At 53.9% G+C, this 25,312-nt stretch overlaps 1 protein-coding gene across 1 annotated transcript in view; it reads left to right on the plus strand.

Annotated features, from left to right (window-relative positions):
- Cdh22 (cadherin 22) overlaps nucleotides 1-25,312 on the plus strand; it is a 64,669-nt gene that overhangs the window by 36,124 nt on the left and 3,233 nt on the right. The window contains exons 6-14 of the mRNA XM_036184312.1: nucleotides 566-741; nucleotides 2,374-2,582; nucleotides 2,635-2,819; nucleotides 2,900-3,002; nucleotides 3,219-3,359; nucleotides 15,750-15,920; nucleotides 16,499-16,620; nucleotides 16,711-16,828; nucleotides 23,507-23,758. Coding sequence (XP_036040205.1) covers nucleotides 566-741; nucleotides 2,374-2,582; nucleotides 2,635-2,819; nucleotides 2,900-3,002; nucleotides 3,219-3,359; nucleotides 15,750-15,920; nucleotides 16,499-16,620; nucleotides 16,711-16,828; nucleotides 23,507-23,758 — 1,477 coding nt within the window. The remainder of the gene's footprint in view (nucleotides 1-565; nucleotides 742-2,373; nucleotides 2,583-2,634; nucleotides 2,820-2,899; nucleotides 3,003-3,218; nucleotides 3,360-15,749; nucleotides 15,921-16,498; nucleotides 16,621-16,710; nucleotides 16,829-23,506; nucleotides 23,759-25,312) is intronic.

Here is a 25,312-nt window from a genome sequence, read left to right on the forward strand (position 1 = left end):
GGCTGCCTTGGGCAGGGTGGGTAAGGCTGCCTTGGGCAGGGTGGGAAGGTAGGTGCCTGGGCCAGCTGTGGCAACGAGGGGATCTCACTTCCCCCACCTCCAGGGTTGAGGGTGTGATGTCTCATTGAGAGAGGATAAGCCATCTACCCAAGGTTGTACAGCTGTTTGTGAATTCAGAATTGAGCCCATGCTCCTAAAACATTGTTACGACCTACTTCAGCACACCTCTGGGTCCCTTCCCTCAGGCTTCGAGTTGTTTCTCTTTAACTTCCCGCGGACTCGTTCCCTCTGACATGCGTAGGCTTCAGCAACCATTCCCTCACACTTGTCTCTAACTAGTGAGAATACAGAAACGTCAAGAAAATCAGACCAGCGGAAAGGAACAAAAAAACAAGGGCCGCTCTGTTACATCGTGGAACCAGAGACTAGGGTGTTCGGGGACTGACGAACCCAAGCCTTCCTGGTTAACCTGCTGCAACCACTATATGGTCACCAGTCCATCTTGTGGGGCGGAAACATGTCTCTCCCAAGGTGAGGGGGATCCCTTGACGCCGATGATCCTAAGCGGCGACCGAGCATGACTGAGAGGTTGCAAGGGCACGTGAAAGAGGATGGGGACCATGGAGGTCTCATATGCAGACCAAACGCTAGGGGAGAACTCTTGTTGTTATTCCTAGCCGACCAATGTGGGGCCCAGTATGACCCTGACGACCCTCGTCAGGGGGCCATAGACGTCAATTTGTAGGATCCTACACGGACCTCGCAATGAGGTCGTCCTGTCCTTCTGAAGCGTCCGCCCGGTAGGAGAGGCTCGAGGTCCTGCCTGTCCGCGAGTCGCACATGCATGTATGCAAGGTCCTCTTTGATTTGGCGCGCTCACCCCCAGGACAGGGTCTCAGTACTCTGCCGAGGTCACTCGGAACTGGGATACACAGCCTGTTAGGAAGCACGAAGACCATTCCCGCGGCCTCTATGGCTGCAGAATCTACCCATCAATTTGTTACGAGCTCTTCTGTGATAATCCTCCTACATCCTGCGCTCCGCCTCAAAACTATGAAGCACTGGCGCTGTGGTCATCGGATCAGGGAGAGAGTAATAGAGTCCGTGACGAGGTTGAGGCTCCTGGAGCCTGAGCAGTCCCACTATGTCACTTTCTTGATAACGCTCTTTGTACTAGCAGAATTCTAGAGCCCTCCGCTCAAGCTATTGTTTCCCTTTCCAACTTCGTCTGAAGTGGGAAGAACACCCACTTCTACCGGTGCCACGCGTCATCTCATCTATAAACTCTGCTACTTTGAGGATGCGCTCCCTGGTAGAGGGCATGTGAAGCGCCAGGAGGTCGTCTGTGGAGGTCAGCAATAGCCGCTGGCACAGAGCCCTCAGGTGCGAGAGCATTGCACGTGGGCCGTTGGCAATTTGAATATGTGCCTGGCTTTGTAGGAAGCTTCAATTTTTTCCTAGGGCAGTGCCCACAGCGGCATCCCGATTTCCCGCAGTCGGCGCACAAGTCATAGGGTTAGACACGGTAACTCCTGTGCTCGTAAGGGAGAGGGGCCTGGTATGTTCCGCGCCAGACATAGGACTGTAAGGACTCCAGAAAAAGGGCACCAACACCACGCACAGGAACACACTCAACACACGAATCAAAGGCACAGCGATGCACAAGGGGGCAACTGAAGCAAGCAGACAGTGGGAGAAACACTTCTAGAGCAGATGGCCAGGTTGCGAATACCACATCCAGTTGGAGAACCAGTAGTCAAGGGCAGCAGCTCGCTCATTCTGAATTAAGACGGAGCCTGATGCTTGTGATTTAAGGCAAGTGAAACGGTAGAGGGCACAAGCTCAGTCACAAGGTGACTTCGCACCCTTAGGGCACCATTCTCATATGTCACATCCCCACACTAGCCAAAAGGGTCCATCTGTATTGATCTCACAAACCAAGGTAAGGTAAGGACAGTCAGCTCACGGCTGGCTGCTCGAGACTGAAGGCGAGTGGAACTCCAGAGGGCGTGCCGCGCTGCATGAATCTATGTCTCCCGGAGGTTATCTCTTCGCTCGCCTTGTGCTGTCAAGCGAGGCCCCCACAGCCTGGCTCCTTCGTATTAATTGGCTGTTACTCAGGGGCCCACTGCTCAGGGGGACCCTTTCGTGGCCACGTAATATAGTGAACAGCACGGCTGTATAGAGAATTTCCGTCTATACAGGTAAGACAGTGAGATCATAACTTGCCATGATAGGGTCACTGACATGCGCTGGCTTATGTAAATAGAGTGACTGATGATTACTGAGTGGATGTATTGCGCAAGCAACCTGGAGATTGGCGTGCCTTTTATCAGCCTGCGACTTGGCGTGTGTCTTCCCCCGGCTAAATAGGCGAGGTCACGGCTACGTGGTGGAGCAGCCCCTTTACAACCGGTACCCAGGGCTCAGTCTGGGCCCTCCTGACCAAGCCAAATCTCCGTTAATGACGTATGAGCTGAGCCAACTGATAGCCCTGCTAGTGCAGTTCGCCTCTCGCTGCCTGGAACCTGCGGCTCCAGACAAGTACACCAAGACCATCCACCAAGGGCTTGTCCCGCTAGGCACCGAGTCCACTTCGACTGGCACTCTCTTGCTCTTTCTCGCCATCCTCAGCGCTCCTGGGACTTTTGAGAGTCCGTCAGCTTAGAAGGTGCACAGCAGAGTCCCTGCACCTAGTGCTTCGGCTTCAGAAGCCCTCCACAAGTTTTTTGTGGGACCCCCGCTCTCTGTCTGACCTGGGCACATTCCGAGACCCAAGCCATCCGCTGCGCCCCTGTCCGCGCCCGGGTGACGTGATGGTGCGACCCAGAGAGACCCCCCCGAGTCTCGTGCCACCTCTCACGGCACCGTATCCACTGGGACTGGCTCGCCAAGGTAGACGCGCACTGGTTCGGGTCCACCTCCCTTGCGCTCGTCCGCGTGTGGCTACGGGCGCGCCGTGAGCACCCACGGACGCGTCCGCCCATACGCGGCGCGTCCGAGTGAGACACGCGGTCGTGCCGCGCGTCCGAGTGGCCACGCCTGCTGCCTGCTGTCTTGCCATGCACAACCCCAACAGTCTGAAGGCAGAGGGGAGGGGGGGATGCTGGGAGCCAGAGAGCCCAGGAAGAAAAAAAAAGGGGGCAGTTCCAGGCAAGACAGGGACACAGATGGAGAGGTCCAGCTGCCGCATCAGCCAGAGGACGTACATCTCACAGCTGTCCTGCAGTCGGCGTTTGGGGAAGCTGCCCTGGCTCTTGTCCGCTTTCAACGAGCGTCAAGGCTAGGGCCTCTCACCGTACAGGGCTTAGAGTCTGAGAACGTAAACACAACCGCTCCCAAGCTGCAAGTCATAACAAGTGGGCAGTCTCCCAGGGGGCTCCTCAGAGGAAGTCAAAAAACTAACAGAAGTCTAACCCTAAAACCGGGCCCCGCTGTTTTTGTCGGTTTTATGGCGTGATGCGCCGTAATCTCGTATGCGGATAACGAAAGGGTAACTCACTGCCCATGTTTCCTTCTGTCTAAATGCGGAAAGGCACTTCTTAGCAATCCCTAGGACGCAAGCATTGGCTTTGCAAATGTGGCTACTAAGGAGACACGTCGCAACTAGTTTCAGTTCTACAAATGCTCCATCATCTATGACAACAGTCCAAGTATCCTTCCATCCCAGACCAAGATAAACTACTGATGCGGAATACTATACACAGGAGGAAAGTAGAAGAAACAGCCTGGGAGAGTAGGAGTGGTATTGACAGTCCAAGGATACAGCAGTTTATTCATTGGTTTCACCTATTTTGGGTTCCACAAAGGGCGGAAGTAGACTATGGTGCTTGGTAGAGAGGAGGCAGGCGTCTCAGAAAGCACAGAATGATGGTACAGGCAGAGTGGTAGCTGGTGCTGGTGGAGAAGGGAGATGCTGCCGCTGAGGCACATGGGGATTCTGGGTCTGCTCGGTGGGGGCCGAGGGCTGGCTTTGGGCTTGTCTATTTTTGCCCTTCTGTCCTCTATAGTCACAGAGAAAAATGAGGGAGGGAGAGAAGAGAAGAAGAAAGAAAGGGAGGAGAGGAGGGAGGAGGAGGGGAGAGGAGGGGAGGAGGGAGGAGGGGAATGGAGGGAGGGAGGGAGGAGGAGGGGAGGAGGGAGGGGAGAGGAGGAGGGAGGGGGAGGAGGGAGGGGGGAGGAGGAGGGGAGGAGGGGGGAGGAGGGGAGGAGGGGAGGAGGGAGGAGGAGGGGAGGAGGGGAGGAGGGGGGGAGGAGAGGGAGGGGAGAGGAGGAGGGGAGGGGAGGGAGGGGGGCGGGAGGAAGGGAGGGAGGGAGAGGAGGGAGGGGAGGGGAGAGGGGGGGGGGGGGAGGGGGAGGGGAGGGGAGGAAGGGGAGGAGGGAGGAGGGAGGGAGGGGAGAGGAGGGAGGAGGGGAGGGGAGAGGAGGAGGGGAGGGAGAGGAGGGGAGGAGGGGAGGAGGGAGAAGGGAGGGAGGGAGAGGAGGAGGGAGGGGGAGGGGAGGGGAGAGGAGGAGGGGAGGGAGGAGGGGGGAGGAGGGAGGAGGAGGGGAGGGAGGGGGAGGAAGGAGGGGAGGAGGAGGGGGGAGAGGAGGAGGGGGAGGAGGGAGGGGGGGAGGGGAGAGGGAGGAGGGAGGAGGGGAGGGGAGAGAGGAGGGGAAGGGAGGAGGGGAGGGGAGGAGGAGGAGGGGAGGGAGGGGAGGAGGGAGGGAAGGGAGGGAGGGGAGTAGGGAGAGGAGGGGAGAGGGGAGGGAGGGAGGGGAGGAGGAGGAGAGAGGAGAGAGGAAGAAGAGTAGAAGAAAGAGGAGGGAGAGAGGAATGCGTCCAAGCAGCCTTTCTGGCTGGCCTCCTCTCTGCTCTGCCCCTCATGTAGAGACTGCTGCCCTGGCCTGGTACTGTTTATTGGCTGCCTGAAGCTTTCCCTTTGGGACGGAGCGCTGGGGCCTGCCTGCCCTGGTCCCTGTCTGTAGCCTGTGCTTGGGGCCTGCCTGCCCCTGGCCCCCTGTCTGTAGTCTGTGCTGGCACACCCTGGTCCGAATGGCTGAGGTGTAGGCTGCTTGAGCTCAGCTAAGGGATTGTATTCGCTTATCTTATGGGGTCAGTCCCCTGTGGCGGGGCCTAATATGAGAGCAATGGACCTCGGGTAATGACTCCTGATAGGAACATGCTGGCTCCCGGCGGCATTTAGTCTCTGCCGCTGCAGCTGCAGCTTCCTGTGCGGCTGGGCCTGAGCCTGGGACAGCCCGGCTCATCAGGCTGATAGGCAGGTGGGGGCCTGATCCAGAGAAGCTGCCTATCCAGACTTGTGCCAGAAGAGGCAAGCCTCCCAATTCTCGGCACAGACTGCTAGCCTCCAGGTCTCTGGGCCATGTGAGTGGAGGAGCAAAAAGTGAATAGGCAGTGGCTGGGTCAGAGCAAAGGCTGAACTGTCAATCAAGACACATGGGGAAGGAGTCAAGGGTTGAGGCGGGGCAAAGTCCCTACTTGGGTATGGGTGTGGGCGAACTCAGATCTCCAGGAAGGAAGCTGTAGTTGAGCCCTCTAAGCCCCACAAGAAAGGGCTGGTATAGAGGGTAACTTTCTTCCCTCATTCACTGAACCTCTGCTACAGGCCAAGCTCCAGTCCAGGGTCTGAGAAAGAAGGGACAGTACCTGTCCTCATAGGAGGCCAGCCACAAACTGAAAAAAGGTGACATGGTACAAAGGAGCCGTAAGCCAAGGGGAATAAAGAGGGGTGGCAGTGTTTCTCTGGGGCAAAGGCTACTCTGGGAAGATCTGTTCACAAAGACCTCAGGACGATCAGGACACCATGCCCTCATCGAGGGGAGACAGTTCAGGCTGGAGGAACAGACTGGGCACAGAATCCTAGCTGGGTGACAGCTGCCCAGAACATTAGAGGAACTGCAATAAGCCAAACCAGTTGGAGTGAGGCAGAGTGGTCCACCACTGGCAGGGAGGGGCTGGACTTTACTCATCCTGAGGCTGGAATGGAGAGGGCTTTGAGCATTAGAGGAATGCTGTCTGGAGTAGACAGGGCGTTGAGAGGAAGTAGGGAGCTTGGTCAGATGCAGTGGTGTTGGGGGAAAGGTGATAGCCCAGCCTGGACCAGGAAGCTCAGGAATGCTGCAGCCCCAGAGGCAGGGTGCTGATGGAGCAGGGTCAAAGGCTTATGGGAACAGATGTCAAAAACACTAAAGGAGCCGGGCAGTGGTGGCGCATGCCTTTAATCCCAGCACTCAGGAGGCAGAGGCAGGTGGATCTCTGTGAGTTCAAGGCCAGCCTGGGCTACAGAGTGAGTTCCAGGAAAGGCACAAAGCTACACAGAGAAGCCCTGTCTTGAAAACACACACACACACACACACACACACACACACACACACACACACCTAAAGGAATTTGGCCCTGCTGGGGAGAAGTTTCTGGAAGTAGGGGCCTAGTTTGGAGCTTCTGGGTGGGTGGGGGTTGAGCCGGGAAGGAGAGGATGAGTCTGCATAAGTAAGGCTGTGGAAGTGGGAAGCAGAGGGAAGGGACTCATGGAGCACCAGGAGTGGGTAGAGCCAGCCAGTGCCTGCCAGGTCTCCTCAGCGGCACTCTCCAATGTCACCTGTCGCCTCTGCAGGCCTCATCAGCCAACCACTAGAAAGCATCCTGAGTGATGCAGGAGATCGCTGAGATCTCTGAGTCTCAGCCTTAGGGTAGCTCAAACCGACCCCTATCCCGAAGCCCTCCTGCTGGCCTCCCCCTCCCTGTGCCCGCCTTCCCTTCCTCCTCCCACTCCGGAGGCCCCGCTGGCCCGCGGCAGGGCTGAGGAAGTCCCTAGGTTGAAGTCCTCTTCTCTCTTTCAACTGCAGTTTAAAGGCAAACACAAAGCGGGCGCAGCCCTCAGTGCGGCAGCGTCTGGGAGCCTTTGAATCCACTCCTCCTCCGCTTGGCAGAGAGAACAAAGGTGGCTGGAGAGGAAGTAGCGCTGGACTGAGGGGTGGGGGGAGTTCCTCCACCTCCAAGGCAGCTGTCACTGGGGCTCTGGTCTGTTAGTGAGGCAGAGGCCTGACTGACAGACAGAGGTGCCTCCTCCTTAGCCCACGGATTGTCACCTGTCTGACATCCTGCTACTAGCAAGTCCCTCCTTGGGACAAGCCCAGCGCTGTCACCTTGGGACTCCCTGCCACATGCTCATGTGGCACCTGTAGCTGTCTGGCTTCCCTCTCTGCCCTCAGAGACTCACTACATCCCACCCAGCTGACTGTGGGGATGGGGGTAAGACTCTGAGAGAAGTCGGCTACCAGACGGGCTTGAGGGGCCCCTCTGAGCTTCAGTCCACAGTGCCTGCCCACTCCTCACCTCTATACTAACTAATAAAGGGAACGCTTCACTTCTTAGTGCAGGGAAATCCGTCAGTGTTAGCAAGCCTGCATTCCACGCCTCCCTGGCCGCCTTGACCGTGCACTTGGCTTCCCCCTTCTAGAGTCGGGTCTTTTTACAGTGATGAGGTCACTGGATCTCCATGTCTAAGGAGTGTTGGTTCTACAGCTGGCCCCAGTGTGCAGATGAGGAAACAGAGTCAGCTGAAATTCTTTATGCAAATTCCCAGCTAGGCCTGGCCTACTGCAGAGCTCAGCTCTCCCTGTGTTGTGCCCTGGTCAAATTTCCCTGGTCTGGGGCTAGGGAGTTGGTCCAGTATACAAATTTCCTACTGAGTTCAGACCCCCAGTTTCTACATAGAGCCGAACATGATGATATAGTCCCAGCACCAGGGGGTGGAGACAGGCAAATTCCTGGAGTTACTGACCAGCCAATCTAGACGGCAAACCCTAGGTTCAAATAGATCCTGTTTCAAAACCAAAGGGCCGGCAAGGTGGCTCAGTGGGTAAGACACGTGCCTTTAAGCCTGACAACCTGAGTTCAATCCCTGAGACCCACATGGTAGGAGGTAAGAACCGACTCCTGCAAATTGTCCTCTGACCACACTTGTGCACCGTGGCATGGGCTTGTGTGCGCACACACGCGCACATACACACATACACACATACGTAATCAAAAGTAAAGTAGGAAACTAGGGAGATGGCTCCATGGAAAGAGTGCTTGCCTTGCAAACACAAGGACCAGAGTTCAAATCTCCAGTGCCAACACAAATGCCAGGCGGGTATGGCAGTCCACGTGTAATCCCAGCTGCTCACAAGGAAGAGACAAGGTATCTCCAGGGCAAGCTGGCCAGCTAGACTAGCCAAACTGGCCAACTCTGAGTTCAAGTGAGGGACCCTGCCTTGACATATCAGCAGAGAGTCGTAGAGAAGACACTGACATCAACCTCCAGCAAGACACACACACACACACACACACACACACACACACACACACACACACACACAATCTGTGGCAAATAACCCCTACCCACACCACACCGCCTTCAAGCCATCTCTAATGAAGATAGAGTTACCATATCTATTTCACAAATGAGGAAACTAAAGCCCCAAACCACAGAGCAAGTCCATGCCAGCCCAGGGTGACCCAATCCTCCACAGCAGAAGTCTGCCTAGGCCCCTGAACAGAGCCACCCCACTGGCTCCACCCCTGGCAGGCCCTGTGTCCTCCTGCTGAGGTGTCTGCCTGGCTCCCTCAGAAGCAAAGGGGATGAGCGAGGGGTCCCACAGCCCCACCTGCTCCCAGGCGGAACAAACAAGAGATGACGAGGATCAGAGGGGAAATATTTATACACGCTGCAGCGCTCTGTGAACCCCTCCGAGGATGTTGCCCTCAGCCAGAGCAGCCGCCTGTCACGCTGGATTACCTCAAAGGCTTGGGCCCACTTAGTATGCTGGCTCCTCTCTCCCGAACCTCTGAGTCATCCATCCTGCCCATGCAGACGCGCCTTCCACTGACATTATCTTTAACGTTTTGTAATCATGAAATATTAATGACCAATATTGAATTTAAAGTACAATTTGTGTCTGGATCCTTCGGTGGAAAGGGCAGTTGTAAAGGGATAGTCTTGGGGGAGACTTGGAGAGCCAAGGATGGGGTAGAGGGGGCTGGAGGTGAGGATGCATGCAGCAGGGTCATCGGCTCATGCCTGGCCAGTAAGGAAGGGGGCTGACTGTCCATGACAAGGAGTTGCCCAAATCAGTTGGAATCTTCCCACAAGGGTCACCCTGGGCCAAGTCACATCTCACAGCGCCTGAGTGTTCCTTCACCCAGATGAGCTTGTGTACAGATCTGGGGACTGATGACTGTCAGCAAACTGAGCCCCCTTCAAAGACAGGCTCTGGTCTGCACCCTGTGGCTGGGGACTGGGTAGGTGCAGGTAAACACGAGGGCAGGAGAATGGGACATTGAGATGAGAAAGGTTCCCTCTGTGTGGTCCTCCGCTCTGTGAGCTGGCAGGTTGCTCCTCTGCTCTCGCTGTGTTCCCTTCTTGAAGCTGGCGGTGACTTCCTGCCCTGTTGAAGGGCAGAGGGACAGAGGCTTCAGAAGGTAGTGGCATTGGTCAGCATCACATATAAAACCACCCCCATCCCCGGGTTTTGGGAATCACATTTGTCCAGTTCTAGTAAGGTGCCTGACAAGATACTTAGCAAGTATCATTCGTAGCCATGGAGGAATCTGAGGCAGGGGGATATCAGAGATGGTGGCCCACTTCCACCACACTCCATTTCACATGAGGAAATGGAAGCCCAGGAAGGAACAGCTGACTTCTTGACTCTCTGTCCTGTGCTCCTTGGAGCACTGTGGAGGGAGCAGAGGCTGGGTAGGAGTCACAGTGGGGCTCCAAGGCTTCCTCCAGGGAGTCCTCCCCTGTGTCCACCCAGCCAGGGGCTGCTTATCTCACACCCCATGGGGATCCCTTGCTAACAGGTTTGGTGGTAGCTTTCCTGAGTTCCCAGGAGGGCAAGGGGGCAGGAGAGAGCACCGAGAAGCTAGAATGCAAACTAGGTGCTTTGGAGAGATCTGAGGGACAGGGAGGGACTGGCTCACCACTGAGGGACAGAAGGGACTCCCAGGTGGGTCTCTTGTAGAGGAAGGCTCTTGAAGAGCTGAGATTTCTATCTCCCTGAGCGACTCCTCTGAGAACAGAGACGCATATGGCTAGAGCAAGGAGCTGAGGAGTAAGTGAAGAGGCAAGACCCTGCAGGAAGGTTCTTGAATGTCCCCTGTGCAGCCAGATGTTGGGGTAATAGGGAGCTAGAGCAGGTCTATGAGAAGAATGCCACAATCCAATGTAGGGTGTTCATGGTTTCCTTGGCCTGGAGAAGGGTAGGCAGAAGGGAACAGAACAGCCTGGAGCTAATAAGATAACTCATGCTAACTTCATGTGGGGTGTCAAGACAGGGCCAGTGACCATGGAGCCAAGGTGGGCCACCTGGCTGTGTGGTAGAGGCTGCTTTGAGAGGCACTAACTTCTTGTCCTCAGAGGTGTATAAACCATGACTGAACTGAGTGGTGCCCCCAGGCTCCTGAGCTCCTAGCAGATACAGGGCCAGAGGCCATGATGTCTACAGAGTCTCAGTAGGATAACCCACTCTGCCCCAAGGGAAGGAAAACTTCTCGCAGGGCCCAGATCCCACAGATACTGTTTTCACAGCTTTGCCTAGCATCCCTGGCTTCGCCTAGCATCCCTCCACTCAGAGGAATCAGTCCCACCACAAAAGAAGAGCCCATACTCTGCACATTGGTGCCAAGCACATGACCAAAGTCCTTGAGAGAGACAGAGAAGGGTGCCTGAGCCTCCTGCTCCCACAAAAGGGACATGGGAAGAGGACAAGAAGTGCCACTCCAGGCTGTCTCCACACCCTTTGCTGGATCCTCTTCTGTTCCCCACCCTCCTCCTCCTCCCATGCCTGCCTGGGCTGTGGGTAATTGGGAAGATCAATCTTTCTGCCCAGCTGGCTGGCTCTAATCAGAGCCTAGGGTAGGGATGCAATCTAATTCCCTGGGGAGGAGGGTAGGGCTGGACTGGGGGCTGTCAGGGAGAGGGTCCCTCCATTCCGCTCCCCTCCCCTGTCCACCACACTAAGTGAGTGCAAAGATGATCTCTCCCCTGGCTCCCTCTCCACTTCCCGCTCTCAAAGCCTTGCCTCGTTCCTCTCTCTGGGCTCCTCTTTCTCTGTGGTGCCAAGGAGAGTCACAGCATCCGACTCACTAATTTTGCTGATGTGATATCGGTTTTCCTGCTCCTTTCATGGGTCCGTGGAGGGGTGCAGCCACATCACACCCCAGTCCCTTCTCAGAGTCTCTTCTGAGCAGTCCATAGGCAGGGATGCTACCTACAGGGAGATGCCTCACTGCACACAACTTTATTAACCATCTATTATGGCATGCAGCATTAAACAAAACTTCTCCTTACAGAGGAGATGAATGAGGGTGGCAAAGACAGGGTGTGGGCTCTGTAAGGCACTTGCTTTGAGAGTACAGACCTGAGTCCAATCCCCAGAACCCATATAAAAGTGCTAGGCATGGTGGGAAATTCATGCAACCTCAGAGCTGAGGTGGAAGAGACAGGAGAACCCCCGGGATTCACAGGCTAGCCAGCATAGCCTAATCAGCAAGTCGCAGCCAGAGACCCTGTCTCCAAAGAGGTAGATGCCATTCCTGAGAATGGCACCTGATGTTGTTCTGGGGCCACCAAGTAAACGTTTACACATGCACCTGCATTCAGACACACACACACACACACACACACACACACACACACACACACACACACGGTACCCAGTAAAAGCCATGCTAGCGAGCATCCCAGGAAGCCATGTGCACAAAGTGGTGAGGGAAACATCAAACAAGCCATCAGGAAGGCACTGAAGGGCAGACCCAGGGCAGAGGGAGGAAGACAAATGGAAGGGAGGGTCAAGGGCAGGGAGGGGCTGGCCATCTAACTCAAGCCACAAGACCTTATAAGAGAGAGTATGGGGCTTGGGCTGAGGGCAGTCAAGGAGAACTGCCTGGAGGAGGCAGGGGCCTTTGGGGCCCTGAAGGGTTCTAGCATCTGAGGAGTTAAAAGACTCTGTTAGCTAGAAACTCTCCCTTTGAAACCAGGCCGCCTCATCCAGACCAGCTCTGTCAGTTCTGCCCTGAGATCCAGGGAGGAGGCGCCACCTCTCTGAGCCTGTTTTCTCATCCACAAAACAGCGTTGACTCAAGTTTCTACCTCGTTCCAGAGTTGACAGGATGATGTGGGGAGGCACAGACCCTTGATGGGGACTTGATGTGTGTCTTCTGCCTTTCTCAGGGGGAAGGGGACACATCCTGCTGCTCACTAGGCCACACCTGTGTCTTCTTCCCTTCCCACTGGCCCCATCCATCTCTGCTTCCTGCTCAGTTAGGTCTAAATACCCCATGAGTGACTCTCTCTTCCTTGTAAGAGAGCTGAAGCCTCTCATACACTCTGACCCCAGGGCCTTTGCATATATGCCCATCACTCACCCCAGAGCAACCGCTGCCACCACCATCCCCTTCCCCTGGTTACTTCCCAGTTGGATCTGAGTAGAAATATCACTTGCTCCATGGAAAAAGTCCACACCCCACCAGGGCAGGGCTCCTTGCTGCACACTCTCAGTCCCTGAGTCTTTCAATTCTTGTCTCGGTCTGGAGCGCTGTCTGTCTCTACCCCTACACCAAAGGACCATGTTGTTCTTGTTCATTCCTGTGTCCTTGGTACAAAGGAGACTCCCATTCCACAGTCGTCAGCAAAAACCACAAGCCTCCGTTCCAAAATGTCCAATCTCACGCCAGCTGCTGTGCTTAGGGAACCTCAGGGCACCAGGAGGGTGAGAGATGGCCCAGCGACTCTCTCGGAGCCTTCCTTCCCAGCCTCTTCCGACCCCTGGGGCTCCACCTGCCACCTCCCCAGATGCATGCCCGAGCCAACAGAGAAGAAGGCGCCAGGCCAGATCACGTTTAATTTTAATTTAGGAATCGGTTAAGGCTGCAGGCCCGCTCAGCTCTGGGCTGTCAATCAGCCTTCCTCAAGGCTGCATCAATTAGTTTAAAAATATTGAATGTAATTTTGCCTGACACAACATATTGCAGCTACTGCAAAATATAATTTATTTTAGAAGAAGAAATAATTAAACTAATTTGCATGTCAGTCAGCTGAACTGAGATGGCAATGCGGGGGAGGGCCGTGGGGGACCTGGCCTCTGGAGGGAGCACCTGCCACTGGTCACTGGGTGAGGTCTGCTGTGCCCGAGTCTGAGCAGCTGCCATTGGATCGACAAAAACCCAGGCAGCAGGAGAGCCAGACATTGCATCTGGACCACACACTTAGAGTTGGGAGGCTTGGGGACAGCTCCAGGGATGTTCCCGACCCGACCCTCAGTTTCCCCATCTACAAAACAGGTTTGATATCACGTTTTCATGGGTTGTAGGAAACCCACATGATGTCATAGACAGGAAAGGATGCTGTAAACTGGACAGAGGTCAAAGTTAAACACTGCTGAGTGCTTTGCTTTGACACAGACCCCTGGAAGGTGCTACAGGCAGACCTTATGGTTATTCGTGGTTATGAGTGACGTGAACTGACCAGGCCAGAGACCTGCCATTCACCCCAAGGCAGAGTTTGGAGCTGGGTACGCAATGAACTTCCTTGGGCCATGCCAACCTTCAGCACTGATGTTTGTTAAGGCTTCCCAAGTGACTTTCCAGGGGTGAGAACATTGTCTAATGTTGAGGGCATGGGGGCCAGTCAGGAGCAATGGTGATTCCAGACCAGCCCCCATTCCCTGGAACAAACATTACAGGTAGCAACCTGGGCAATTTGGAGGCACACCTCTTAAGTGGGTGCCATCAGCTGCCCACCTCTTAGATCTGAGACCCTCCCTCACTTAGGCAAAAGTACTCAGGGCTCTCCTAGTGACCTGTGTGTGACATGTTGAAAGAGGAGGCCAGGTGTAACCCACAGCCACACTGTGACAACAGGGGACTCCCGAAGTAGAACCTGGGTAGAAGGTGTCTGCCCTTCATGAGAGGGCTGCCATGCTACCAGGTCTTCCCCACCTCTCCTCTGGCCCCACACCCCTACTACAGAGGCAGGCTGCCAGAGAGGACACTCAGGCCCTCACTAGCTCCACCATCAGCTGGGAGGCAGACACTCGCCTGCCTCCCCACCCCGCCCAGAAGCACCCCATCTGTCTGTGGAGGTTCTCTAGCAACATGTTCTTAAAAATAACGGCTCACTCGGCATCCCCAGTCACGACTCCCCTCCCTTAGTCCCGGAAGAGCCCCTCTAATTGCTGAGGTGGCAGATCTGGATAAACTGAGGAGATAACATGGCCTGGCTGAGGGGAACTCCAGAAGGGGGTCAGCAGTGCTAATGAAGGAGTCTTCCTCCCTCCCTGGCTTTCCCAGAGGTGCCCACCTCCACCTCCCCCTGCCTTTCCACCTCCAGTTCCATCACCGCTTCAGCAGCTGCCTTGGCTCCAGCGGTCTCTGAGTTCAGAGCAGATGGGTCCACTCCCTCCAAAACTCATGGGGTGCCTGGCTGCCTGGGAACTCCCAGACTGTCCCCAAAATAGCTCCCTGCCAACCCAGCTGGAGACTCCCACCATCCAAGCATCTGCTTAGAACTGGGGTGTCATTTCCTCTACTGGGGGGTGCACCTGCAGTGAGTAGCAGGTAGACAAGGTCAGTGGTGAGCAGGCTAGCTGAGGATGGGTTAACAACAGCACTCAGATAGCGGGAAGTGTTCAGGGAACTGCTCAGAGAGGCCAGGCTGAGGCAGACAGTTCTCGGATGTCTGGTTACCTACTAGATGCAAGCGAGAAAACAAGCATAGAGAAATCAAGTCACTTGGTTGAGATCACAAAGCTCCTAAGTGGCCGGGGTGGGCTCAGTCTTAACCACCAAGCCCTGCTCACTTTCCAGGTATAGAAACTGATGTCAGGGTCTTACCTAAACTCAAGGTCTGGGTCAGGGTTTCAACCATGCCTGAAACTCAGGCCTCTTTGCCATCCCTTCATATTCCATTCATTTGCCCAACTGTGAAGGGCAAGCTATTCTTTGCCCTATGCCAGAGACCCAGAGCTAAGTAAGACAGGGCCTTGACTTTATAGGCATCCTGTTGGCTGGCCAAATTTGCCTCCCCAGACTCATCTGGCCCTTGCAGGACCAGGTGTGCTGAGAGCAGCAATTTGGGGGTTCAGTCACCAGCTGACCCATCATCTGAACATGCCCACGTATTTCGATTTTTCCCTCATAGCATGGGGACACAAATGGTAGCAAGCCACAGAATCTACAAGGGCAGCTAAATGATGGATATGTGTGCTCTGGGAACATTCAGCGCTCTCTAGGTGGCAGGGCAGAGATAGTAGTGGAGGGGACATGGTGTTGGAGCCAGAGGCTTGTCTGAGAGTGCCCCTGGTGATTATGGTGGAGGTGACAGCGGTATTAATGGGCTGGTCATGGTTGTGACTACACTGGAGATGGTGCTGGTGCAGCTGATGACAGAAGTTAGAATATTGGTGGCGTGATGACAGAGGGACGGGGCCATGAGGGTGATGGCCTTAGTACTTGGAGTGATGGGGGAATAATGAGGATGGAGCTAATGGATGTGGTGAGAGTGATCTACTGGGATGATGGAGACTGTGGTGAGGATGCTACAGCCAATCACCTGCTAGAGTCAGGGAAGGCAGTGTTGCTGTTAGCCATGGTGCCAGCTTAGTAGCATTAACGATACAGTAATGATGGTGACAGTAACAGTAGTGATGACACAGATTGTGGTGGAGATGGTGATGAGTGGTACTGTTGCTCATGGCCACAGAGGTTGTGGTGGTGATGGTGATGAGTGGTACTGTTGCTCATGGCAACAGAGGTTGTGGTGGTAATGGCAATGGGGTTGATGCTAATATTAATATTGAGGATGGGGATGGTGGATATGGTGAAGACTATGGTGAAGATGGAGAGGAGAATGGTGAAGGTGGTTATGGTGATGGTAATGACAGAGATGGAGTGGCAATAGTGGAAATGGTCATGGTGATACAGTGATGGTAGAGATGGGTGTGGTGGAGATGGGACTGATGGAGGATGGTGGTGGAGATGGGATGGGTGTAGTAGAGATGGGCATGGTGGAGAGATGGATAGTGAAGAGGATGGTGGTGGAGATGGGCATGGTGGAGAGATGGATGGTGGAGAGGATGGTGGTGGAGATGGGGTGAGTGTGGTGGAGATGGGCATAGTAGAGAAATGGATGGTGGAGAGGATGGTGGTGGAGATGGGATAGGTGTAGAGATGGGCATGGTGAAGAGATGGATAGTGAAGAGGATGGTGATGGGATGGTGGTGGGGATGGGAGTGGTGGAGATGGTGTTGGCAGAGGGTGGTTGGAATGCTTAGGAGACTGGGATAGGGATCATGGTGTGATTACTCAATCCCAGATGTCCCCAGTGCCAGTCTCGTCCCCATTTGGATAATGCAGTGTCTGTTAGTGTGGCCCCATTGCCCACTCTTCCAGAAGTAGGCAGTTGTCTAATCTCATCCCTGAAGCTTGCCCTACTCTTCACTCTTCTTACAGACAATCATGCTCAGCTCTCACGAGCCTCCCTACGGATCCGAATCCTGGATGTAAATGACAACCCCCCAGAGCTGGCTACACCCTACGAGGCAGCTGTGTGTGAGGATGCCAAGCCAGGCCAGGTACCCAGAGGGACTGGGGATCAGATCTACTGTCATTCCAGAGCCCCCTACTCCACTTCATTATGTAACCTGCCCCTCCCTACCCTACAGCTTATCCAGACCATCAGTGTGGTGGACAGAGATGAGCCCCAGGGCGGTCACCGCTTCTATTTCCGCCTGGTACCAGAAGCACCCAGCAACCCTCATTTTTCTCTGCTGGACATCCAAGGTGAGCTACCTGTAAGCCACCACCCACAGGGTGACAGAGGGGGCTGGCATATTGTCTTCCTCCTCTGTAGAAACTAAGACTCCATGAGAGCCAGATCTGGGTGTAAGATCACAGAGTATGAGCTAGGTCACGGCTGACACCCAGCCACTCACCAAGCCCTGAGGAACCAGGGCGTGGGTTGGCAGAGTGAAGAGATGCATCCCAAGAACAGAGAATGTCAGTTGGAACAACCCTAAAAGAGCATCCAGAGGAGCAGTAGGGTAGGCAATGGAGAACAGTCCCTGAGCCAAGTGACAGAAGAAGGCAGCATCGTACACATGTGGTTCAAAGTGCCCCCCAACTCAAGTCCCTTGTGGAATCCTCACAGACACAATGGAGGGCGATTTTCCCACCCCTCCACATTTCAATTATCTCAGAAGGAAAAGTCCCTTCCCAGAGTTCTGTAGAGTCCTTCAGGGTCCATGCTTACTGAGCCTTTCTGGTTCAGTTCACATTTACACTTGGGGATTTCATATCCACTCCCATGGTATACACACACACACACACACACACACACACACACACACACACACACACACACGCCTGTCTCTATATAGTATAGATGTTCCTTGACTCAGTTTTTCCCCTGCAGAAGCAAATTGCCCACCTGCCTGAGTGGAGTCTTTCATGATACCCCACTCCAGCCCCCAAGGTCCTCATGAAATTGACACTGAAATCTTTAAAAGCAAAGCTGAGGGAGGGCAGATGTCAGTGGACAGGAGTGAGAACCCCAGGAGGCAGCCCATGCTCAGCTAAGGCTCTCCATGACTTCCTGGCAACTATCTAGCCCTCTCTAAGTCTCAGTTTCATTGTCTGGAAATGGGGCTAACACACACCACCTCAAGTGTTGGGTACCCCCAAGGGAGGAGGGCTACCCCGAACTCTCACTTTCTGCTTTTAGTCTCTTAAGCACCCCTGAGGTATAGTTCCTACTTGGCAAGCTCTGCTCTGGGCCCTGGAAATACAATGACAGATGGAAGAGAATCTCCGCCCTCATGGAGTTCATATTCTATTGAAGCAAGACAGAAATTAAACAAATCAATAGTATGTCAGACATGATGAGTGGCTGGGGGGCGGGGGGAGGGAAGCATAGCCTTGTTCCTCAAGAGTCTAGGCCTTTCTCTGTTCGTCGTAGGCCTTTGGGTGCCCAGGGCAATGCTGGCACCTTGTAGGTGTCCAAAAAAATGTGTGTTACGAAGCGGAAATGAAAGGTCGTTTGGGAGGGCCTCTCTGAAGGAATCTGTAATGAGTATGCAAATGACATGGGTGGGGTAGGTGAAGCGCCTGCTGTCCAAGAATAAGGACCTCCGTTCAAATCCCTAGTACCCATGTAAGCTGGGCACGGTAACATGTTTCTATAACCCTGTCACTGGGGGACAAGGACATGAGGATCCTGGGAACTTGCCCCCAGCTAGCCTAGTCTAATCTGTGAGTTCCAGGCCAACAGCACCCCGCCTCAAAAAGTGAGGTGGAAAAAGATGGAGGAAGGTACATGACACCGACCTCTGCCTCTCACACACAGGCAGGTACAGCGCAGGTACATGCTCACGCAGTATACAACACACACACATGTACTTACACATACACCAATCAGTAGAAACTGAAAGCAACCGGGGAGCGAGCCACGCAGATCCTCGCAGTGAAAACTGTCTGGTGGCAGAAGCAGCGGGCTTCAGACAAATGGAGATCAGGACCAGAAAGGGATCAGTCAAGAGGCGTGGGGTGCGAGTGGGGTCAGACCATGTTGGTTCCTTCTGGTCCTGGAACAGGCCTGGGGTCACTCCCAAGTGTTTCAGACCCTACCCCTCCCTACAGTGAGAAGCCTTAAACCCTCTAAGGTCAAACCCATCTGTGTTCCCAGGAGCCAAATTAAGAATCTTTACTATCCAGTGCCTTCCACTCTGACAACCAACCCCAGACAATGATGACCCTGGACCCTGGAGACCCTGCCATGTCTGGCATTAGCTCCTCTACTGAGGCAGGGGCATGGCTGTGAGAAAAGCGGAGGCCGGGGGAGGAACTGCGGCTCAGAGCCATGGCTATTTAAATCTTTTTGGAAGTAATTCAACAACCAATACAGTTCAGCCCACACACCCCTCCCTGGTACCCTGAGCTGGTGCCCACGGACACAGACAGTCCTGTACCTGCCTCTCCAAGTTCAAGGGTCCTCGCCACGCTGGCCTGAGCCTCCATCCCTGATGTTTCTCCTAGTTTAGAGACCTCCGGAGCTCCCTTGCTTTGGGGATAGGGTAACCTTACCCCGATGAGGTCAGAGCAGCCATGGAAAGTCTCCCCCTCCAGTCCTTCAGCCCCTCCCCTCACTGTGCCAACCCCCACCTCCTCGCCATATAAATATCTTAGGTGACAAGCGGCTACCCCAACCCATCTGCTTCTTTGTACAAATGTGTAGCCAGTTTGGAAATGTGATTTATAAATATTGCTTTTGCAGCCAGGGATTGACGCTGATGGATGTCAGGCCAGATGGATGGATGCTACTCCTGGGCACGGGTCCCGCCTAGAAGGGTGGGGCGGGCATGGGGTGGTCAGTGGCTTCCCAGAGGAAGGCAGCCTGATGGGGTCAGGACAACCCCCCAGGAATCCCCTTCCACAGGGCGGAGGTATGGCGGGTTTCTGAGTGCTCAGAACATCTGGCTGCATAGTGGGAGACAGCAACCCTGAGAGTGCATCTCTGTCTTGCTTGGCAATTGGAGGCTGGGCCAGGGCCAGTCGCTCATTTCTCAAATCTGTCTACTTCTCTCTGCTGCCACTACTGCTATTGTCTCACACAAAACACACCAACGCTTCCGACCTGGAGTCCATGTCAATGCCTGTGTTTTCCATTATAAGTGTCCTTGGCTACCAGGCAGGTTCAAGCCAGGACAGAAACCACGTCTGTCTTATTCACAGCCATGTCTCCAGGGGCTAGAATAATCCTGACATGTAGAGAGTGCTCAGTTCAGATTTGCTGTGAAATGAATGGATGATATATCCCTGGGTCACTTCTTGGGTTTAGAGCCCACGAATCAATGGCCTCCTGTTGCTTCTCAGAAAATAGCTCAAGTTCCTTACGAAAACTGCCCTGCTAAACTTCCCTGGATGGGCTTCTGCCTCCCTCCAGCCACAGGCCATGCTCTAGCCTCAGCACCAGCACATGGGCTCTTCTCATCTCTGGACCTGCCCACCAGGGATGAACGTGCACTCAGACATCTATCCCTTCTTCCTGACCTCCCAAGCAAGGTCAGGTCCTCCCGCATGTCCTTCTACACTGGCCCTTCCCAGTCCTCCCATAGTTTGTAATCCTAGACAGAGCTGTGGGCTCCTTCAATTAGTGTTTGTCTCTCATATTAGCATCTGAGCTCTGTGATCCAGGCAACAGCTGATTTAGCTCTTCATTGTTTCCCCTCAGCAGCCAGCAGGCAGCCTAGCTGGCAGCAGTTAATGAAGAGCTGCAGAAGGAAGAGAGAGGAAGGGAAAGAGGAAACTGAGGGAAAGAGGGAGGGAGGGAAAGAAGGAAGGAAATGGATTGGTGGGTGGAAAATGTGGGAAGATGGATGAACAAGTGGAAGTTGATGGGTGGTGGAAGGAGGGTGGATGGATAAGGAGGAATACATGGGTAGATGGAGGATGCATGAATGGGTAGACAGGTAATTGATGAAGAGTGCATGGGTAGGTGGAGTACAGAGGGTGGATGAATAAATGAATGGTAGGTGGGTGAGTGCTGGAGGGTAGAGAGATCTTGGATGGAAGATGGCAACTAGATAGAGGATGAATGGATGGATGCTGGAAGGTGGACAAATGTATGAAAACTAGAAAATTGATGGGTAGATAGATGTGTAGATGGGTAGTAGAGGGTGATGGATGATGAGAAGTGGATGTATGTATGAAATCTAGAGAATGGATAGGTAGATGGATGGACAATGGGTGGATGATGGAAAGTGGAAGGCAGGTTTATGTACATGAGAGCTAGAGAATGGATAGGTAGATAGATCTGTAGATGGATGATGGAGGGTGGATGAGTTGATGGATGGGTCTATAGATGGGTGATGGATGAGTGGATGAATGAACATAGAAAGGATGGATGGATAGACAGATGGATGATGAAGAAACAAGCCACTACTCTTATTTTAAAATGGGGTGTGTGTGTGTGTGTGTGTGTGTGTGTGTGTGTGTGTGTGTGTGCACATGAATGCAAGTGCTGGTGGAGACCAGAGGCATGAGATCCTCTGGAGCTGGAGTTACAGCAGTTGTGAGTTACCCAATATGGGTGCCAGGAACTCCTGTCCTCTACAAGAGCAATATATGTACTCTCAGCAGCTGAGCCATCTCTCCAACCCCATAGTCACTTCTTTGGAAGTTTTTTAATGACATTTGTTAATTTTGTGTCCTGAGTGGGATAGAGGGGTACATGGCATTTAGAGGTTATCATACAGGATAACATGTATGAGTTGGTTCTCTCCATCCACCATGTGAAGCTTGGTGCGAGCACCTTCATCTGCTGAGCCACCATGCCACTTCTTACTGAGCCTTAGTTTCCACGTACACCAGGGGAGACCCTGCTCCAGCCATGGTTAGAAGAGTTAACTGTGTGTTTCAATCTGAGAAGCATTCAGCTAGTGCTGATGCAGCCCCATCCGCATCCTCTTCTCTGCCCTCTACACTTGAGCGTTCTTTCTTCCCTGGCAGGACGCAGTGTTTTCTTAACCTGAGCTGCCTCAACCTTTCACAGGAGGCTCCTGAGGCCAAGCCAGAACTTGAGAAGCCGACCCACGGCTGCCACTTAGCCCAAGAGTGTGGTCCCTTCAAACTTTGTTCCCTGAGACTGGCATAGAGCCAGGCTCCAGCTGGCCAGTGGTGGAGAAACAGGCACACATTTGCTTCTTACAAGGTGACAAGTGCCAAAACAGAACTGTGCATGGGCCCGAGTCATCAAAGCAGGTCGTTGGAGCCATAAATCCCTCCTTCCCAGGGAAGTGGAGAAAGGAGACCATGAGAAGAGGTGATATCTAGCTGGAACGTGATGGATGAAAAATTTTCCCAAGCAAGAAGGCAGAGAGGATGTCCCAGATAGCAGAGACTTGCAGAGCAAGGCAGGGACATCCAGACAGGGAGCAGGTGTGGGGTGCGGCACGTGGGAGAACTATTAACCAGCATTTATGAGGAATTGTTGTGTGCTGGGAACAATTCTATTCCATCCTCACTGCTAGGTGAGACTCTGGTTCTGTTTACTGATGAGGACATTGAGGACCAAGTGAGCTAGTGTTATTCACGTTTGCACGGAAATGTTCAAATGTGCATAACAGGGAGTAGAATAAGACAGGGAGCCTCATGGTCCATCTTGTCACAACTGGACCTCTGCCCACATCCTATGTGTGTCCAAGGTCATGAATCAGTCTTTCCAAGGGCTCTTTCCTCATCATTGTGCCCATGGTAAAGAAGGCCAGACTTGGGAAACTATTAGGAGCAGGAACTATTGAGAAAGGGTGTAGTGGGGAGACTGGCTCTGCCCTGAGCTCAGATCTCCTTCCAGACTAGCCCCAGGAAGATCTTAGTTTGCCTCTCCACACAAGCATAGGGTTCTTAGAGCTACCTGGGACCCACAACACTGAGAAAGGACTCTGGGCTCCCAAGGTGTCAGGTGAGAACCCACACTGACAACAAGAGCTGGGCCTGGCAGGCAATCAGTCAATCAGCCACAGAGATGGAGTGTCAATTCTGGGGCTCTGAGCCCTTCAGACCCCCACACTGTGCAGGACTGAGAGGTGCCCCCAGAAAGCAAGGGTCAGTGCTGCCTGGCACATGTGGGACAGATGTGGAGGAGGCAAGAAAAGGAGAGGAAGTGGGTGCCACCTGCCACTCAGCCTGTGCTACAAGACCATCTGCCCTTTGCCAGTTTTTCCTGGTCTACAGCAAGATGAGGCTGGGCAGTAGGCACCACTGTGTAGTTCAGCCTCTCTCTGATCACCTGTGTAAAAAGGAAAACTTAGGTAGGGAGACTGAGGGTCTATGGTCCCCTCATCTGGTCATGAAGGCTGTGTCCCAACCCTGGAAGCTCAGCTTCTTAATGAGACCCCACGCTCCAGAACTTCTGAGTAACCTGGAGGGCAGAAAGACCCCTCAGCCACAAGCACATGCCAGCCAGGGTTGCCAGCCACCTCTGATGACCTTGGATTTGTCAAGGTCCAGCAAACCACAACCAAAGACCAGAGGACTCCTGAAAGCAGAGTATATTTGAAATGGGAGTAGAATCTGAAACAAGGCAAGCTGTTGAGATCAATGGGGGAAAAAAATTGGCATAGCCAAGGCCAGGACCTTGGCCCAGCTGGGGACAGAATCTTGGATTAGCTGGGAATAGTACCTTGGCACAGCTGGGTGCAAAAAAAATCTTAGAATTGATGAAAACACACTCAAGACAGCTGGGAACTGAATCCAGGGACAGCTGAGGACATCCATGTGCTCTGTGAGCTAGAGGATCTTCAGCAGCTGGGGCAGAATTGGGGGAGATAGGGGACAGGCATGTGGATCCTTGGAGAGGTGGCGGTTTGGGGTGTGAAGAGGCAGATCTCGAGGAGGCATCAGGATGTGGCTGCACTGGGGTCTGGCCCAGCCCTGAGTCACACACTGCTCATTTCTTCCGAGCAGATAACACAGCTGCCGTGCACACACAGCACGTGGGCTTCAACCGGCAAGAGCAGGATGTGTTCCTCCTTCCCATCCTTGTTGTGGACAGCGGGCCCCCCACACTGAGCAGCACGGGCACCCTCACCATCCGCATCTGCGGCTGTGACAGCTCCGGCACCATCCAGTCCTGCAACACCACCGCCTTTGTCGTGGCTGCCTCCCTCAGCCCTGGGGCACTCATTGCTCTCTTGGTCTGTGTCCTCATTCTGGTCGGTGAGTCCAAGAGCATCCCACCATTGCTGGACCTGGGTATCCTGCCCAGATAGACCACAGCCTGGGAAAGAAGCCTCAGCCTTCCCTACATAAAGACAGGCTGGCTAGAACCACCCCTGACCTCTACCTGCAGCTCCTGTGGGAAGTCTCTGAAGTGCAGATGGTGGCCTGCTTGGGACAGAGTTCATGCAGTGCCCCTCACACAGCTCAAGACTCCCTAGTGTTTAGAACCACATGTACAGCCCAACCCAGTGGCTCACTCCTGTAATCTCAGCACTTGGAAAGTGAGGCAGGAGGATTGCTGTAAGTTAGAGGTCATGTAGTAAGTTCCAGACCAACCTGGACTGCAGAGTGACACCCCTTATCAATAAAAAGACACAGGGAGCTGAGGTGTGGTCTAATTGGTAGAGTGCTTGCCCAGCATACACGACGCCCTGGGTTCAATCCCTGGTACTGCATAAATTGAGGATGATGGTGAAAGGCTGTAATCTCAACACCTCAGAAGTTGAGACAAGAGCATCAGAAGTTTGTCATCTTTGACTATACAGGGAGTTGGAGACGAACCTATGGGACATGAAACCTTGCTTCAAAGATGTCGGCGACCAAGCATATTTCTAAAATCCTCTTGTCTAGTGCCCTGCTTAGTTCTCCATAACGAGAAGCATGGCCAGGTACATCAACCCGTTTCTCAGCTAAAAGAAACTGAGGTTCACAGAGGTTATGCGGCTTGGCTAGGTGACAGAGGTTAGGTCTCCTTAGTCTGTGTCTCCACCTCTAACCCTGCCACCTGCCATGGGATAAAACTGGGGACAGCACCTTAGGGCACCTGGGACATCCTTAGACTCCAGGGACACTGGGACTGGAAGCCATTTTAACCTCAGTATTCTTGGTGAGAAGAGAAGTGAACAGCCACCCAAGCGCAGACCATAGACAGAACAGCCAGAGCTAGTTCTGTGCAGACCCTGCTCACCAGCCCTGCCTGTCCCCCAGAGGACAACCCCCTTGTGCTGCCCATCCTCCAGTGACCTACTCTGCCCCTTCAGATCCCTGTAGAGGCTCTGGGCAGACCCTGCCTAGCCAGGAGTGCAGCCCCTCCCTCCCCACCACAGCCCACGGCTCAGAAACCCTTTTTCCAGAGGGTGCACTTTACAGCGGTTTCATTTTCCGAAGCAGTGCAAACAAATTTCTGCCTAATTGCCCACAAACGAAGAAAGTGCACATCAGTGCTCTAAAGGTGACGGGCGGAATCTCTGATCAGGTCTGGCACATCTGTCGCCCCGCCGCCCGCAATCCCCACCATCTGCTCTCGTGGGCATCCCCTCCACAGCTCCCGGTCTCCAGCTCCAAACGTTGTCCATCTATCTTCTCCACTTCTCTCTTGACACCATCCTCCCCTCCAACCACCCCCCCCCAAGGCCTGTCTCCAGCCCCTGCTCCCTCCCCTGTGGTAAGCGACCATGTTAGGTGGTAGCTCGAGTACCCTGTCCTGTGGCCGCCACAGCTGGCTCTGGCCACAGGCCTGGCTGCATCTGTCTGGAGCTGCAAGAAAAGTCT

This window comes from Onychomys torridus, chromosome 4, assembly GCF_903995425.1.
Source record: "Onychomys torridus chromosome 4, mOncTor1.1, whole genome shotgun sequence".
NCBI lineage: Eukaryota > Metazoa > Chordata > Mammalia > Rodentia > Cricetidae > Onychomys > Onychomys torridus.